This window comes from Saimiri boliviensis, chromosome 17, assembly GCF_048565385.1.
Source record: "Saimiri boliviensis isolate mSaiBol1 chromosome 17, mSaiBol1.pri, whole genome shotgun sequence".
NCBI classification, from domain to species: domain Eukaryota; kingdom Metazoa; phylum Chordata; class Mammalia; order Primates; family Cebidae; genus Saimiri; species Saimiri boliviensis.
This window is the reverse complement of record NC_133465.1, coordinates 1,313,241-1,327,451: the sequence shown is the minus strand read 5'-3', so window position 1 is coordinate 1,327,451 and position 14,211 is coordinate 1,313,241. Positions and strand designations below refer to the sequence as shown.

The following is a 14,211-nucleotide window of genomic DNA, read 5'->3' as shown; positions in this document are numbered from 1 at the left end:
AGAAAGCTCCTATGAGGATTACTATAAAGCTTAACAGTACCTGTCATCACACAGTAAACAATCAAATATGAACTTTTCTCTCTTTAATGTTGTCATGTGAGCCTGTGGCCATCAGAGGTTAAAAACAGCTGTCTCCTGCCACCCCATCTTCTTCCCCCAATCCTACTGATTTACTGGGAGGTCAAGTTCTTCCCCTCAAGCATAGAAAGGTCAAAGTAAAACAGACGTTCCTTTCTACTTCCCTGCACCCCAGGCTCTACAGCAGTCCCAACGGTTATTCTAAATTCAGTGCAGGCTGAGTGCTCCTAATCTGAAAATTCAAAATTTAAAATGCTCCAGCCAAAAACTTTTTGAGCACCAACATGACACTCAAAGAAAATGCTCATTACAGCATTTTGGATATTGGGATTAGGGATACTCAACCTGTAAGTATAATACAAATATTCCAAACTTTGAAAAAAATCCAAAATCCAAAACATTTTTGGTTCTAGGCATTTTGGATAAGGGATACTAAACCTGCATAGTCATTCACAATTATCTCCCAACCCGCCCCATCACTTCTAGATTGATTTTTTTGCCTGAGATCGAGCTGCAAGTAAAAACCAAGAGTGTTTTCGATATTCTGAATGTATACAGCACTGCCTGGGGACCCCTTTAATATTGTGGCCCCAAAGTCCAATGATAGGAAAGATGCTCCTCTTTTGCCCACTCTGCTGCTTTCAGTCCATGAGCAACATAACCCAAATTTCCCTGTGCCTCAAAACCCTGTGGGTATAAAACATGGTCTTACTAACTACATAATTCAAACTCAACTTCTGCAAAATCCTGCCCACAGATCCCTAATCCCTCCTCCGTATTTTTAGATGTCTCCAGAGGATGTCTTATTACTCAGCCAGATACAAGTATCTGCCTAGTATCACCTCAATCCTAATTTCACCAGACCTCACCAGAAGACTTAAGACGGCAGTGAGGGACATAAAGGTCTTTACAGAGCACTCACCATCTGGTACACCACCAATGTACCAGAACCCTCCCAGTACCAAAGCTACCTAGAAAACACTCATAGAAGCCTACTTCATCCAAGCAGTAGCTGGCTTCTCTCATGGTCCAAAGATACCCAGAGGTCTCAGATACCGGGACCGATCCTTAAGACACTATTAAAAACTTAAGCCCTCCTCTTTTCTCTCCTCTGCCCCAAACCTTTCTAATGGTATCTCTGGATGCTTCTTTTGAGAGCAAACAAAAAGCATTCACACCCTCCACTCTCTCTCAAACAATCCCATCTATCTTTCAGGCTGGAAATGAAACCTGGCTACTGACTGGGCCGCTTTCTGAAATCGCTCAGGTGTTGCTGATTCTCCTAAATCCCTCCCGATGTCACCACTGCTTTGCACCTTTATATAAAAATCAGTGTTTCAGCTAGGCACGGTGGCTCACGACTGTAATCCTAGCACTTTGGGAGACCGAGGCATAAGGATCACTTGAGGTCTGGAGTTCAACACCAGCCTGGTCAACATGATGAAACACATTTGTAATCCCAGGCTGAGGCAAGATGACTTGAACCCAGCAGGGGGAGGCTGCAGTGAGCCAAGATTGTGCCACTGCACTTCGATCTGAACGACAGAGCGAGACTGTCTCAAAAATGAAAAGTAAAGAAAAAAAAGCTGTTGGGCGCTGTGGTGCATGCCTGTAATCCCAGCACTTTGAGAGGCCAAGGTGGGTGAATCACCTGAGATCAGGAGTTTGGGACCAGCCTGGCCAACATGGCAAAACACCATCATTACTAAAAAAATTAGCTGGGCACAGTGATGGGCACCTGCAATCCCAGCTACAGGGAAGGCTGAAGCAGGAGAATCGCTTGAACACAGGAGGGCAGAGGTTGAAAGAGAAAGAAAGGGAAAGAGAAAAGAAAGAAGAAAGAGAAAGAAAGATCAATTGACTGATCGATCCTAGTCAACATGGTGAAACCCCGTCTCTACTAAAAAATACAAAAATTAGCTGGGTGTGGTGGCGTGTGCCTGTAGTCCCAGCTACTAGGGAGGCTGAGGCAGGAGAACTGCTCAAACCCAGGAGGCGAAGATTGCAGTGAGCCGAGATTGCACCACTGTACTCCAGCCTGGTACCTGGCAACGGAGCAAGACTCTGTCTCAAGAAAGAAGGGAAGGGAGAGGGGGGAGAGGGGAGAAAGGGGAGAAAGGGGAAAGAGGGAAGAGAGGGGAGAGAGGGGGGAGGGGGGAGAGGGGGGAGAGAAGAAGGAGAAAGGAGGGAAGGAGAAAGGAAGAAAGGAAAAAGAAAAATCAGTGTTTTTCTGAGGATCCTGCTCTCAAGGAGCAATTATTCACTGGTTCATTTCTACATTTCCTCTCATTCATTGCCTGAATCTTAGTCTTGTCATCTCCCTGATGGCATCCCATTGGACAACCATTCAATACTCCAGCCCCTCAGTCCTTCATCTCAATTACAAAGACATTTCCCTTCCATTCACCTTAGCTACCCACTTCCAAGATCACACCTAACCTTTGTCAACCCCAGGAATTGCTGTCTCCAAAATCTTCACATCTCACTTTCTGACCCAACCTTCAATCTGTGCTGCTCTTTTTATCCACACAAGTTCTTTGAATCTCATCAACACTAAGCTCCTGACTTCCTTCCATCTCCCCATTATTCTCTTTTGTTTTCTTACTCAACCTGGATCCCATACATTAATCACTACCCTCACTATTCAAATACCTCCACTATCATCTCTGATCAGTAAAACCCCTACTCAAACTTCCTCTGCTCCTATAACCATGTTGCTATCAAAGCTGTGGAAAAATCACATATCCATACAGACTGGAAACCCCAAATACTTGCCTCCTACTTTAACTGAGCCCTTCCTGTTGCCCGGCAGATTAATTGGTTTCTAGGCACACACTTCGCTGATCCCCATGGAGGTTGTATGTCAAGCCTTCTCTTCTATCCTCACATATCCTACAATCTCTTCAAACTTCCCCAAATTCTGTAGACTATTAAAATTTCTCATTAAGAAAACAAAAAGACCTAAGATGGAATTACCTCAACTTCCTCATGCCATCTCAGCTATAAGCATCCTTGTTTATAATACAGTACAAGAGTAGATATGAGCACAGGCTCTAAGGCAGATGCTCAATCTCTCAGTGCCTCTGTTCCTTCCTGCACCCCCTAGAAAGCCCCTTCCCAATGGCATTCAAAATCATTTACACCATATACCTCTTAGAGTGTGAAGCATTTCTGATACCTCCTAGCTTCAAAGGATTGTTAAATGAGTTAATACACATAGACTGCTTATAACAGTGACTGGCATGCAACGGCTGGGGCTGCAAAAAAAAAAAAAAAAAAAAAAGAAAAAGAAAAAAAAAAGAAACAGTGATTGGCACACAGTAAGCTCCCAATTAATGTTCGTCATTTTTTTTTTAATACTATCAGTATCTGCACTTATTCTTACCTCCAACTGCAATGTGAGAGACATTCTCTTCTTCTAAGGCAAATCCTTCGCCAATGTTCTAGATGCCATCCCTTCAAGGGACTTGAACATCAATTATTCAAATTCCTTCCATGTAGTATATAAACATGCTCAATTATTACCCATCTTAAAAATAACCGTCCACAAGCCAGTATCCCCATCTAGCTGCCTCCTCCTCACATCACCCCTCCTCTAACTACCCTTCATAATCAAAATTCTTTGTCCACATCCCCTGTATCCATTTCTCAAATTTTTATTATTCACTTAGTGCACTTCTATTATCTCACTGCAGTTTGAGTTCAGAATTCAATTCTCTAACCAAACTGCTTTTGCTAAGGCAGTGGTTCTCAACAGGGAGCAATTTTGCCCCCCAGTGGCCATCTGAAGCCATTTTGTGGTTGTCACAACTTGGAGAGGTTAAGGACTGCTACTGGCATCTGGTAGGTGGAGACCACGGATGCTATTAAACATCCTACAATGCACAGGGCGGCATCCCACAGGGGATTATCCAACCCAAAGTATCAATAGTATCGAGGTTGAGATGTAGAATGCTTATATTACTCAACATAATGAATGCCTTCTACCCTTTACATGACATAGCCTGGCTTAAATACTTGATACTACTAGCTTTTCCTAACATTCATTCTTCCTTTGTGTTCCACTGACCACGCCTCACTGAGCATTCCCAGTCGGTTTTAGGATCCTCTTCTGCTCATCTACTAAATGTCAGTATTGCTCAGTTTCCTCCTAGGTTCTTCTCTTTCCATATATTGTCCCTAAAAACTAGAATCATCTGGGGCTTTTTCTTTTTTTTTTTTTGAGACGTTGTTTCCCTCTTGTTACCCAGGCTGGAGTGCAATGGCGCCATCTCGGCTCACCGCAACCTCCGCCTCCTGGGTTCAGGCAATTCTCCTGCCTCAGCCTCCTGAGTAGCTGGGATTACAGGCACGCGCCACCATGCCCAGCTAATTTTTTGCATTTTTAGTAGAGACGGGGTTTTGTCACGTTGACCAGGATGGCCTCGATCTCATGACCTCGTGATCCACCCGCCTCAGCCTCCCAAAGTGCTGGGATTACAGGCGTGAGCCACCGCGCCCGGCCTGGGGCTCTTTTAAAATACGCTCAGGCCTCACTCACAGATTTGTTTTGGAGGGGTTAGGAACATTAGGAAGAAACATTTGGAAGGGAAGCTCAATAGTACTGAAGTTCTATTCCGTACTCATTTCTTTAAACACAATTATTTTACATCCAAGTGCAAAGGTCAAGTAAGCAACTGGGAGAGGGGACAGATCAGGACTGGAGACATAAATTTGGTAGTCATCACCATATTAGATAGCATTTAAAGACATATCCTGAATTAACTTGCCCAGGATAAAAGTGATTAAGAGAAAGGGGCTTAGAAAAAGCCCTGATAAACTTCCAACATGTAGAGGTCAAATTGAGAAGGTAGACATATAATTCATTAAGGGAGAAATCAGGGAAACGGGGTATTGAATGCTATATTCTGAGTTGCAGAACTATAGGATGTCTCTATCTAGAAGTTTCAAGAGTACTCCAAACTCAACATACTCAAGCAGAATTCCCATCCTGCCAGCAAAGCTGTTCCTTTCCCAATGTCCTTTCCTAAGGAACAGCATTATCTACCCAATCATGCAGGCCAGAAACCAGACTCTTCCTTGTCTATTTCTGACATCCAGTTAAATCTTGTCAAATTTCCCTCCTCATTTTTCAAATCTAGTTATCTCCATTCTCCTAGTCACTATCTGGGCCTCAGATGAATATAATCCCTCACCTGGCTGTCTCCAGTCCAGTTATCCCACAAGGCAGTCATAATCAACATCTATCTGATGCCACTCAAATCAGATCATGCCATACCCATTTACCATCTTTTAATGACTACTTGGAGCGAGGTAAAGAGTGAAATGCAAGCACCTTGTCATAGAGCTTGTTTACCTCTCCAGTCTTTTCTTCTGCATGACCACCCTTGAACGCTCCCTCAGTCACAAAGAACTACATACAATTCTCAAGTGCAGATCCTGCTCCCCACTCTTTTTCTTAACTTCTGATTTGTTCATTTGTTTCCTGCTGGGAACACCATTTTCTCACCTCAGCTTCTGTACTTAATGAACTCCTAGTCTTTCTTCCCTCCACATTTGCCTTTTCCTACTCCTATGTGATTAAATTTAGTATCCTTCAAATCAGCCCTCTAAGTACCTTGTTACTTTTTACCGGAGCACTTATTGACTATGCTTTCTATTTACTTGGTCAGCAATGTGTCTAGAATCTGATCCAGTGCCTTACCCATAGTTAAGAGTAGAATAAACAGTGCTCTAATAAACAGCAAAAAACAAACATACACGTTGCCATCTTAACCCTGGCTTATAAATCCTTTCTCTTTGTTAGCGCTCCATATTCCCAGCATCTACAACACTGCCCTAAATAAATGGTTGTCAACTGTAAACTGATACTAAACAACTGTATCAAAATCACCTGGTAAGCTTGATGTAACCAAACATTGCCAGCCGTAACTTCCCATACCTCACCAAGTTCTGAACCAGCAGACCTAAGGGGAAGCCTAGTAATCTAATTTTAACAAACTCTTAAGGTGATTCTAACTTGTAGTAATTCCTGGGAACCACTAAACACAGTAGGAGCGCAATAAATATTGTTGAAAGTAACATTTTAATTTACTGAAGTGTATTTCCTAATTCTTTAGGGTTAGAGTCTAATGTAACTGAGTCCTGAGTGTGACAGAACAATGTGCTAATATGTACAAAAAGTCCACAAAAACAAGCAGCCTTTATTGCAGTATTACAAAACACTTTTCATTTTGGCAATATTTTACAACGCATTTAGCTCCAAGGGTTGGGGAGAAGGTTGGAAACTAAAGGGGGAAATCTCAACGGACATTTCTAAAAGAAAAACTGTCCCAGCCCTCCCACCCAAATAAAAATCCAAATGTCACTTAATTTCACTACCCAAGAAGAGGCCACGAGGAAAGCAGCAGGCAAAACTCTGGCAATTTCACTATGGATCATGTCAGAGACAAAGGAACATTCAAAACAGTCATCAGTATGGTCGGTTGCGCTGATCGTTTCTGTAGTCGTTTCTAGGAATGAAAAATAAAGAGCCGGACTAAATTCTAATTTTCTACTAAGGGGGAGCATCAGACACTTCTTCAGAGCACTAGTGACCGGTAGCAGCTAGACAATTTCTAAAGAATGACATCATACCCGATTTATTTCTGTACTCCTAGAAGATACTTAAATGTATAATTTATCAGCTTTAAGATTTACAAAGTTCCTAGAAGAAGCTTTGCTTCACTCTCTTACATTCTAAATAGAAGAGTAGCAGAGTGGAATGAGCAAGCACTTACATGTATGAATTCTGGATCTGTCATTTACTATGTGACCTTAGAAAAGTTGTACTAAATGACTCTGACTCTGTAAAATGGGAAGTATACCTACCTTCATGGAGATGATGAAAGGATTAGAACTAAAGAATACAGAATACTTTACATTATTGGCCACACGGTAAGAAGTGTTCAATAGATGGTAATTAGGTTACCAACAATTACTAATAGCTAAAAATTATATAGTGCTTACTAGGGGCCAGCAACTAGTACAATGTAATCTAATACAAATCTAAAAAGGAAGTTTTATTAGCCCCACTTTACAGATAAGAGTACAGACACTCCAAAGGATTACGTAACTTTCCTAAGATCACACAGCTAGTAAGTGGAGTTGGGATTTAAACCCAGACAATTTCCCAAATCCATGCTCTTAACCATATTCAATACTAATTGTCACTGCCTTATAATGCCTCTGGCATACAGGTCCTCAGAATAATAATTGAAGTTACTTTCTATCACTGGTCTTCAACTTCTTATGTGTCTACACCATTCATGTGCACAAGGCATTCCCAACGGTGGTTTTCATCTGGAAAAGCTATTATCAGAATCTCTAGAAAAACAACTGCAGGGTAGTGCACATGATTTAAAAAAGAACCACCCAATGAAAGGTGTGTTTCTCCACTTAGATTAGGAACTCCTGATTGACACATAGTTTCAATTTATTCTCTCTCAATCTCAATTATCTTTAGCTATGAGAAAAAAAATAATACACACAGATACAACCAAACAAATATAAATATTTATGAATAACAATTTCCAGCAGGTGCTTTGGCTCACACATGTAATCCCAACACTTTGGGAGGCCAAGACAGGAGGACCACTTAAGGCCAGGAGTCTGAGACTAGCCTGGGCAACAAAGTGTGACCCTGTATCTATAAAAAAATTTAAAAATTGGCCAGATGTGGTGGCATACACCTATAGTCCCAGCTACTTGGAGACTGAGACAGAAGTATTGCTTGAGTTTGAGGTTACAATGAGCTATAATCATACCACTGCACTCTAGCCTGGGTGACAGAGCAAGACCCTGTCTCTATCACTAAATTTAATTTTTATTGTCTCTAAAAAACAATAAACACTAAAGTTAAACAATAAAAAGTTCCAAAACAAAATTTTAGAAATTGCTAAGCAGGAAACTAAATTATCTTCTCCATCGTGAGAGAATTGCCAATGAGAACTGAGTTTTTGGAACTCAAGTTCCAAAAAATTAAAATGTTCAACAAGAAAAAAGAAATTAAAAAAAAGAAAGAAAGAAAGAAAGAAAGAAAATGTCGTTCAAACCCCCAAATACAGGTGCAGTGAGGTAAAAAGGTTAATAAATGCATTCTAATACTCACCTTCCTCCCATTTTGCCTCCATAGCCACCTCTGTCTCCTCCATAGCCCCCACCTCGGTCTCCTCCATAGCCGCCACCACCACTCCTGTCTCCTCCATAGCCTCCACTTCGGTCTCCACCGTAGCCACTGCCACCACCACGGTCTCCTCCATAGCCCCCGCGGCTTCTGTCTCCTCCATAGCCCCCTCGATCTCCTCCATAGCCCCCTCGATCTCCTCCATAACCTCCTCGGTCTCCTCCATAGCCGCCTCGGTCTCCGCCATAGCCTCCTCCTCTGTCTCCTCCATAGCCACCTCGATCTCCTCCATAGCCACCTCCTCGGTCTCCTCCATAGCCGCCTCCTCTGTCCCCACCATAGCCTCCACCTCTGTCCCCACCATAGCCACCCCCACTTCTGTCTCCACCATAGCCCCCCCCACTTCTATCTCCGCTGTAGCCACCACCGCTGCTTCTGTCTCCACCATAGCCACCCCCACTTCTGTCTCCACCGTAGCCGCCTCGGTCTCCACCTCTGCCCCCACGACCTCTGTAGCCCCTCTCTCCACCGTAGCCTCTCCCCCGGAAATCTGCAAGGTAGAAATGCAAACAATGAGGCCAGCAGAACAACGTAAAGACCCCTTAATGCTAGTCAGAAGATAAGCACAATGCAGATGCTATTACAAGGCTGACCCACCTCCTCCTGAGGGACGAGAGTCCTCTGGTCTAGGCTCATTGCACTGATTGCAGGAATTCCTTCGAGCAAAGTTCATATTTCCACATGACCTAAGAAAGGAGGAAAATACAATGCTCCTAGAGTTTCCAACGGACTCAGAACCCCCTTCTGTATCCTCCAACCCCAACCCCAACCCCTACTCTCACCAAAGTAAGCAAGATACACTTACGGATTAGGACAAACCCAATCCCCACTTTTGGGGTCTCCGCCTCTCCCCTGAAAGCCTCCACGACCTCTATATCCTCCACGGCCTAGGCGGATGGGGCCAGGGGAGAAAGATTAAAAGCAGACATTAACAAAACAGAAGAAAAGCATCAGATAATGTAAGAGTAGGTACCCATCAATGCTTACGCAGGACTCTGCAAATTAATCCCTTACAGCAGGACTTTTTAATTCTTTGGTTTGGGTCTTGTACTCAGTAAACAGAGGAACTTGAAAACAGACCCTAGGCACACAATACGGTGCAAATAATGCACAAGAGAACTTCAAAATCCCTTTACTTTTTCTTTTTTTTGAGATGGAGTGTCACTGTCTCCCAGGCTATAGTGCAGTGGCATGATTTCAGCTCACTGCAATCTCTGCCTCCTGGGTTCAAGCAATTACCCTGCCTCAGCCACCCAAATAGCTGGGACTACAGGCGTGTGCCACTACGCCCAGCTAATTTTTTTTTATTTTCAGTACAGATGGGGTTTCACCATGTTGGCCAGGATGGTCTCTATCTCCCGACCTCATGATCTGCCTGTCTCAGCCTCCGAAAGTGCTGGGATCACTGGCGTGAGCCACTGTGCCCAGTCTCAAAGTCCATTTTCTACAATACAGGTTGAGTATCCCTCTCCCCCAAATACTTGGGACACTCCGATTTTAGATTTTTCAGATTTTGCAGTATTTGCCTTATACCTGTGAGCTGAGCAGCCCAAATCAAAAAACCCTAAACCTGAAATGCTCTAATTACCATTTCGTTTGAGCATCATTTTGTCGGTGCTCAAAAGGTTTTGGATTCTGGGCTGGCATGGTGGCTCATGCTTGTAACCCTAGCACTTTGGGAGGCCAAGGCAGGCAGATCACAAGGTCAGGAGAGAGAGATCATCCTGGCCAACATGGTGAAACCCTGTCTCTACTGAAAATATAAAAATTAGCTGGGTGTGGTGGCATGCACCTCCAACCTACTAGGGAGGTTGAGGCAGGAGAATTGCTTGAACCAGGGAGTTGGAGGTTGCAGTGAGCCGAGATCACGCCACTGCACTCCACCCTGGGCAACAGAGTGAGACTCTGTCACAAATTTTAAAAAAAAAAATTTTTTTTGGATTCTGTAGCATTTCCAATTTCAGATTTTCAGACTTGGGATACAAAACCTGTACCCTACTTAGTTTGAGAATCTCCATGATGAAGATTAGGTGAGAAGACAAACTCCAAATTTGAGAATATGAACAGCAAAGGCCACATAACGTCCACCCACCCGCACACACACAAAAGACGAGAATATGAATCCCATAGAAATAAAGAAGCTGGGTTGGGTGTGGTGGCTCAAACCTGTAATCCCAGCACTTTGGGAGGCCAAAGCAGGCAGATCACCTGAAGTCAGGAGTTGGAGACCAGCCTGACCAAAATGGAGAAACCCTGTCTCTACTGAAAATACAAAATTAGCTGAGCACAGTGAAACATGCCTATAATCTCAGCTACTTAGGAGGCTAAGGCAGAAGAACTGCTTGAACCCGGGAGGCGGAGGTTGTGGTGAGCTGAGATCATGCCACTGCACTCCAGCCTGGGCAACAGAGCAAGATGCTGTCTCAAAAAAAAAAAAAAAAAAAAAAAAAAGACACTGTCTCTTGCCTCATGATTTCCAAGTGACCAAGAAACCACGATACAGCTTTCCAAAGAGATTTCTACAACCATTTCCCACTTTTACAATATGTCATTTACCCAATCTATTCAGTACCTGAACTCATTTTAAGACAGAAGGAAAAAGACCTAGTGAGAGAAAAAGTACTAGCAAGTTCACACAAACAGAATGTGAACTCAAATTTAAACCCTCGGATACTATCCAGAACTGTGCGCAGCAAGGATCTTACCTCGCCGCCCACCTCCACTTCCACCTCCTCTCATGAATTCAGGTCTTCTAGTGGCAAAGGACACTTTAATGATGTTGCCATGGAATTCTTTTCCTAAGAAAGAAGAAATCAGTTATGAAGCAATGCTACAAAATATATAACAAAAACATGAAACAGTCGTGTTAATTCTTAGTTTCAGAGGGATAAGTGACATGTCTTCATAGAAATTCAAATGCACTGGTATTCTAAAGAGTCAAGGTAACAGTGCTAAAAAAAAATGGCATTACTGAAAAGAGCATATCTGTCACTGGGGGATAGTCATTTCTCTTTAAGCTTAAATACAAACAAACAAATAGGGTGGAGTGGTATGTGTCTGTAGTCCCAGCTCCCAGCTACTCAGGAGGCTGAGGTGGGAGATCATTTGAGTATAGGAGCCTAAGACCAGACTGGACCAGCAAGGAGTCAGGGGTGGGGAAAAAGGCCAGGTACAGTGGCTTATATCTGTAATCACAGCACTTTGGGAGGCTTGAGACAGGAGCCTTGCTTGAGGTCAAGAACTTGTGAGAAGCCTGAGAACACAGTGAGACCCTGTCTCTGAAAAAATTTTTTAATTAGGTGGGCATGGTGACATGCCCCTGTAGTCCTAGCAACTCAGAATGCTGAGGCAGGAGGATTACTTGAACTTGGGAATTCAAGGCTGCAGTGAGCTATCATTGCACAGTATTCCAGCCTGGAAGAGTGGCATCCTCTTTAGAAAAAAAAAAAAAAAGTTGGGTGTGATGACTCACACTTGTAATCACAGCACTTTTGGAGGCCAAAGAAGTAGGCAAACACAGTGAAATCCCATCTCTACAAAAAATACAAGAAAATTAACTGGGTGTGGTGGCGTCTATAAGTCCCAGCTACTTAGGAGGTTGAGGCAGTAGGATCACCTGAGCCCGATAGTCCAGGCTATGATCACACCACTGCACTCTAACCTGGGCAACAGTCTCAAAGAAAAAAAAAAAAAAAAAAAAAAAGGTCAGGTGCATATGTTCCCATGGCTGGGAGGGGAAGGGGAACAACCTATATCTAACATTTTTACATGGGAAAAAAAGGCAACTGTAGACTATGTGAAGTATGACACCACTTGTTTATTTAGGGGAATGAGTATGTGTGCAAGTGCAAGAACATGTACATACTTATCTACACATATTCTCAGACGTATTGCCCACTGTGCTTACTAGGGAAAACAAGATCACCGGAGGTCAAAGGTGAAAAAGAAACTCGTATTTTACCACCTGCCCATGGTAGCATTTGAAATGTTCCTACCATTTCCAAAGTAGTATATTAAGAATTGGTAATTTTTTTTAAAAAAAGTAGGAAATAAGAATTGGTAAGATCTGAACTATGGAGTTAGGTTTAAAAGGCACATGTGCTTTATAGACAAAAGTCACTATAATTTCTGAATATACCATACGCAAAAGAAATAGTTTCAAAAGTCATTTCTCTTATTCTTATGAACGCAGAAAGAGAGAAAAAAATGGACTTAGCCTTCAAAAGCAAGGTGATGAAGCCTGACAAATTAGTTTAAAAAAGTAAAGCACACAGAAGGGGACAAATTTCTTTTTTTTTTTTTTTTTTTTTGAGACAGAGTCTTGCTGTGCCACCCAGGCTGAACTGTGGTGGCATGATCTCAGCTCACTGCAACCTCCACTTGCCAGGTTCATGCAATTCTCCTGCCTCAGCCTCCCAAGTAGCTGGGATTACAGGTGCCCACCATCACGCTCAGCTAATTTCTGTATTTTTAGTAGAGATGGGGTTTCACCATGTTAGCCAGGCTGATTCTGAACTCCTGACTTCGTGATCCATCTGCCTTGGACTCCCAAAGTGGTAGGATTATAGGCGTGAGCCACTGCGCCCGGCCTACAATCTCATCTTCAAAGAAGAAAAATAACAGAATTATGTTTTGGAAGACACAGGTACAATAATCTTGTAAGTGGAAGGAGCTGCAAGTGTCTGTCAATTCAGCATAGTTAAGTACTTTGGAAAGAGTAGATCTAGCATGCCTGAGTTTGAATATGACTCTGCCACTTACTCTGTGATCTTGGAAATTACTTAGCTTCTCTATGCATCAGTTTCACTGTCTATAAAATGGGAGTAACAGGGTGTATTACTATGAAGATTAGATTACTATGAAGATTAATTGAGTTAATGCATGCAAAGCTCTTAAAGTTATGTTTAGCTCATAAACCTCAGTAAACAAGCAGTACGTGTTAGTTACTTAAAACTAGGGTGTAATAAAAACAAATTTGTAACATGAGGAAAATTATGTTAAAATGTTAAATGAAAAAATGGTAAGACAAAACTCTATTTGGAGTATTATAAAACACATTTTAAAAGAGTAAAAGAAAAATTATTAAGAAATATTATCAGTGGCCACCTGAGTAGAGGACTGTAGATATTTTGCTCATTTCTTCTACTTTCCGCAAAAAATAGTCTATTTCTTCTAAGTAGATATTTACTTTATATTTGAAGGGAAATTAACCTGAATTTTACTTTATTTATTTACTGGGGTTTTTCTGACAGGTTCTTGCTATTGCCCAGGCTGGAATGCAGCCTTGCCATCCTGGGCTCAAGCAATAACTCTCACCTCAGCCTCCTGGGTAGCTGGAACCACAGGTATACACCACTATATCCAGGTTATCAAAAAAAAAAGAAAATTTTTTTTTTTTTTTTGGTAGAGGCAAGCTTTCACTACGTTGGCCTGGCTGGTCTCCAACTCCTGCACTCAACTGATCCTCCTGCCTCATATTCCCAAAGTGCTGGGACCACAGGCATAAGCAATGCCACCTGGCCTAAATTTCAAACTATAAAGTCAGTGATGAGAAATCACTTCATGAGTAAAACGTACATTACTCAAGTGACAGATACAGGAAAAGCCCAGACTTTACCACAATGCAACATATCCATATAACAAAATGCCACCTGTACCTCTTAAATTTTTTTAAAAAGAAAAAATAAGGTACAGTCAACCAAGCCAACTATCTACACCTGTATCAGGTTAGACTCATGCACAAGGCATGATATATAAGGAAATATGCTAGACCAACCTGTTCTTGGATAGAGCTCATCTCATTTCTAAAGGTACATAAAAATTCTGGCCTGTACTCTTAACATCTGCAAAAGTAAACATGAATATAACCACTGAGCATATTCTGAACTCCAGACTAGAAAACATTTATC

At 42.3% G+C, this 14,211-nt stretch overlaps 1 protein-coding gene across 2 annotated transcripts in view; it reads right to left on the bottom strand.

Annotated features, from left to right (window-relative positions):
• Nucleotides 1-2,631: 2,631 nt before the first annotated feature.
• TAF15 (TATA-box binding protein associated factor 15) overlaps nucleotides 2,632-14,211 on the bottom strand; it is a 40,703-nt gene continuing 29,123 nt past the window's right edge. For both annotated transcript variants that reach the window (XM_039476361.2, XM_039476362.2), the window contains exons 12-16: nucleotides 11,008-11,100; nucleotides 9,108-9,189; nucleotides 8,900-8,988; nucleotides 8,228-8,792; nucleotides 2,632-6,590 (exon numbers count right to left, since the gene is read on the bottom strand). In XM_039476361.2, coding sequence (XP_039332295.1) covers nucleotides 6,551-6,590; nucleotides 8,228-8,792; nucleotides 8,900-8,988; nucleotides 9,108-9,189; nucleotides 11,008-11,100 — 869 coding nt within the window. In that variant the 3' untranslated portion in view covers nucleotides 2,632-6,550. The remainder of the gene's footprint in view (nucleotides 6,591-8,227; nucleotides 8,793-8,899; nucleotides 8,989-9,107; nucleotides 9,190-11,007; nucleotides 11,101-14,211) is intronic.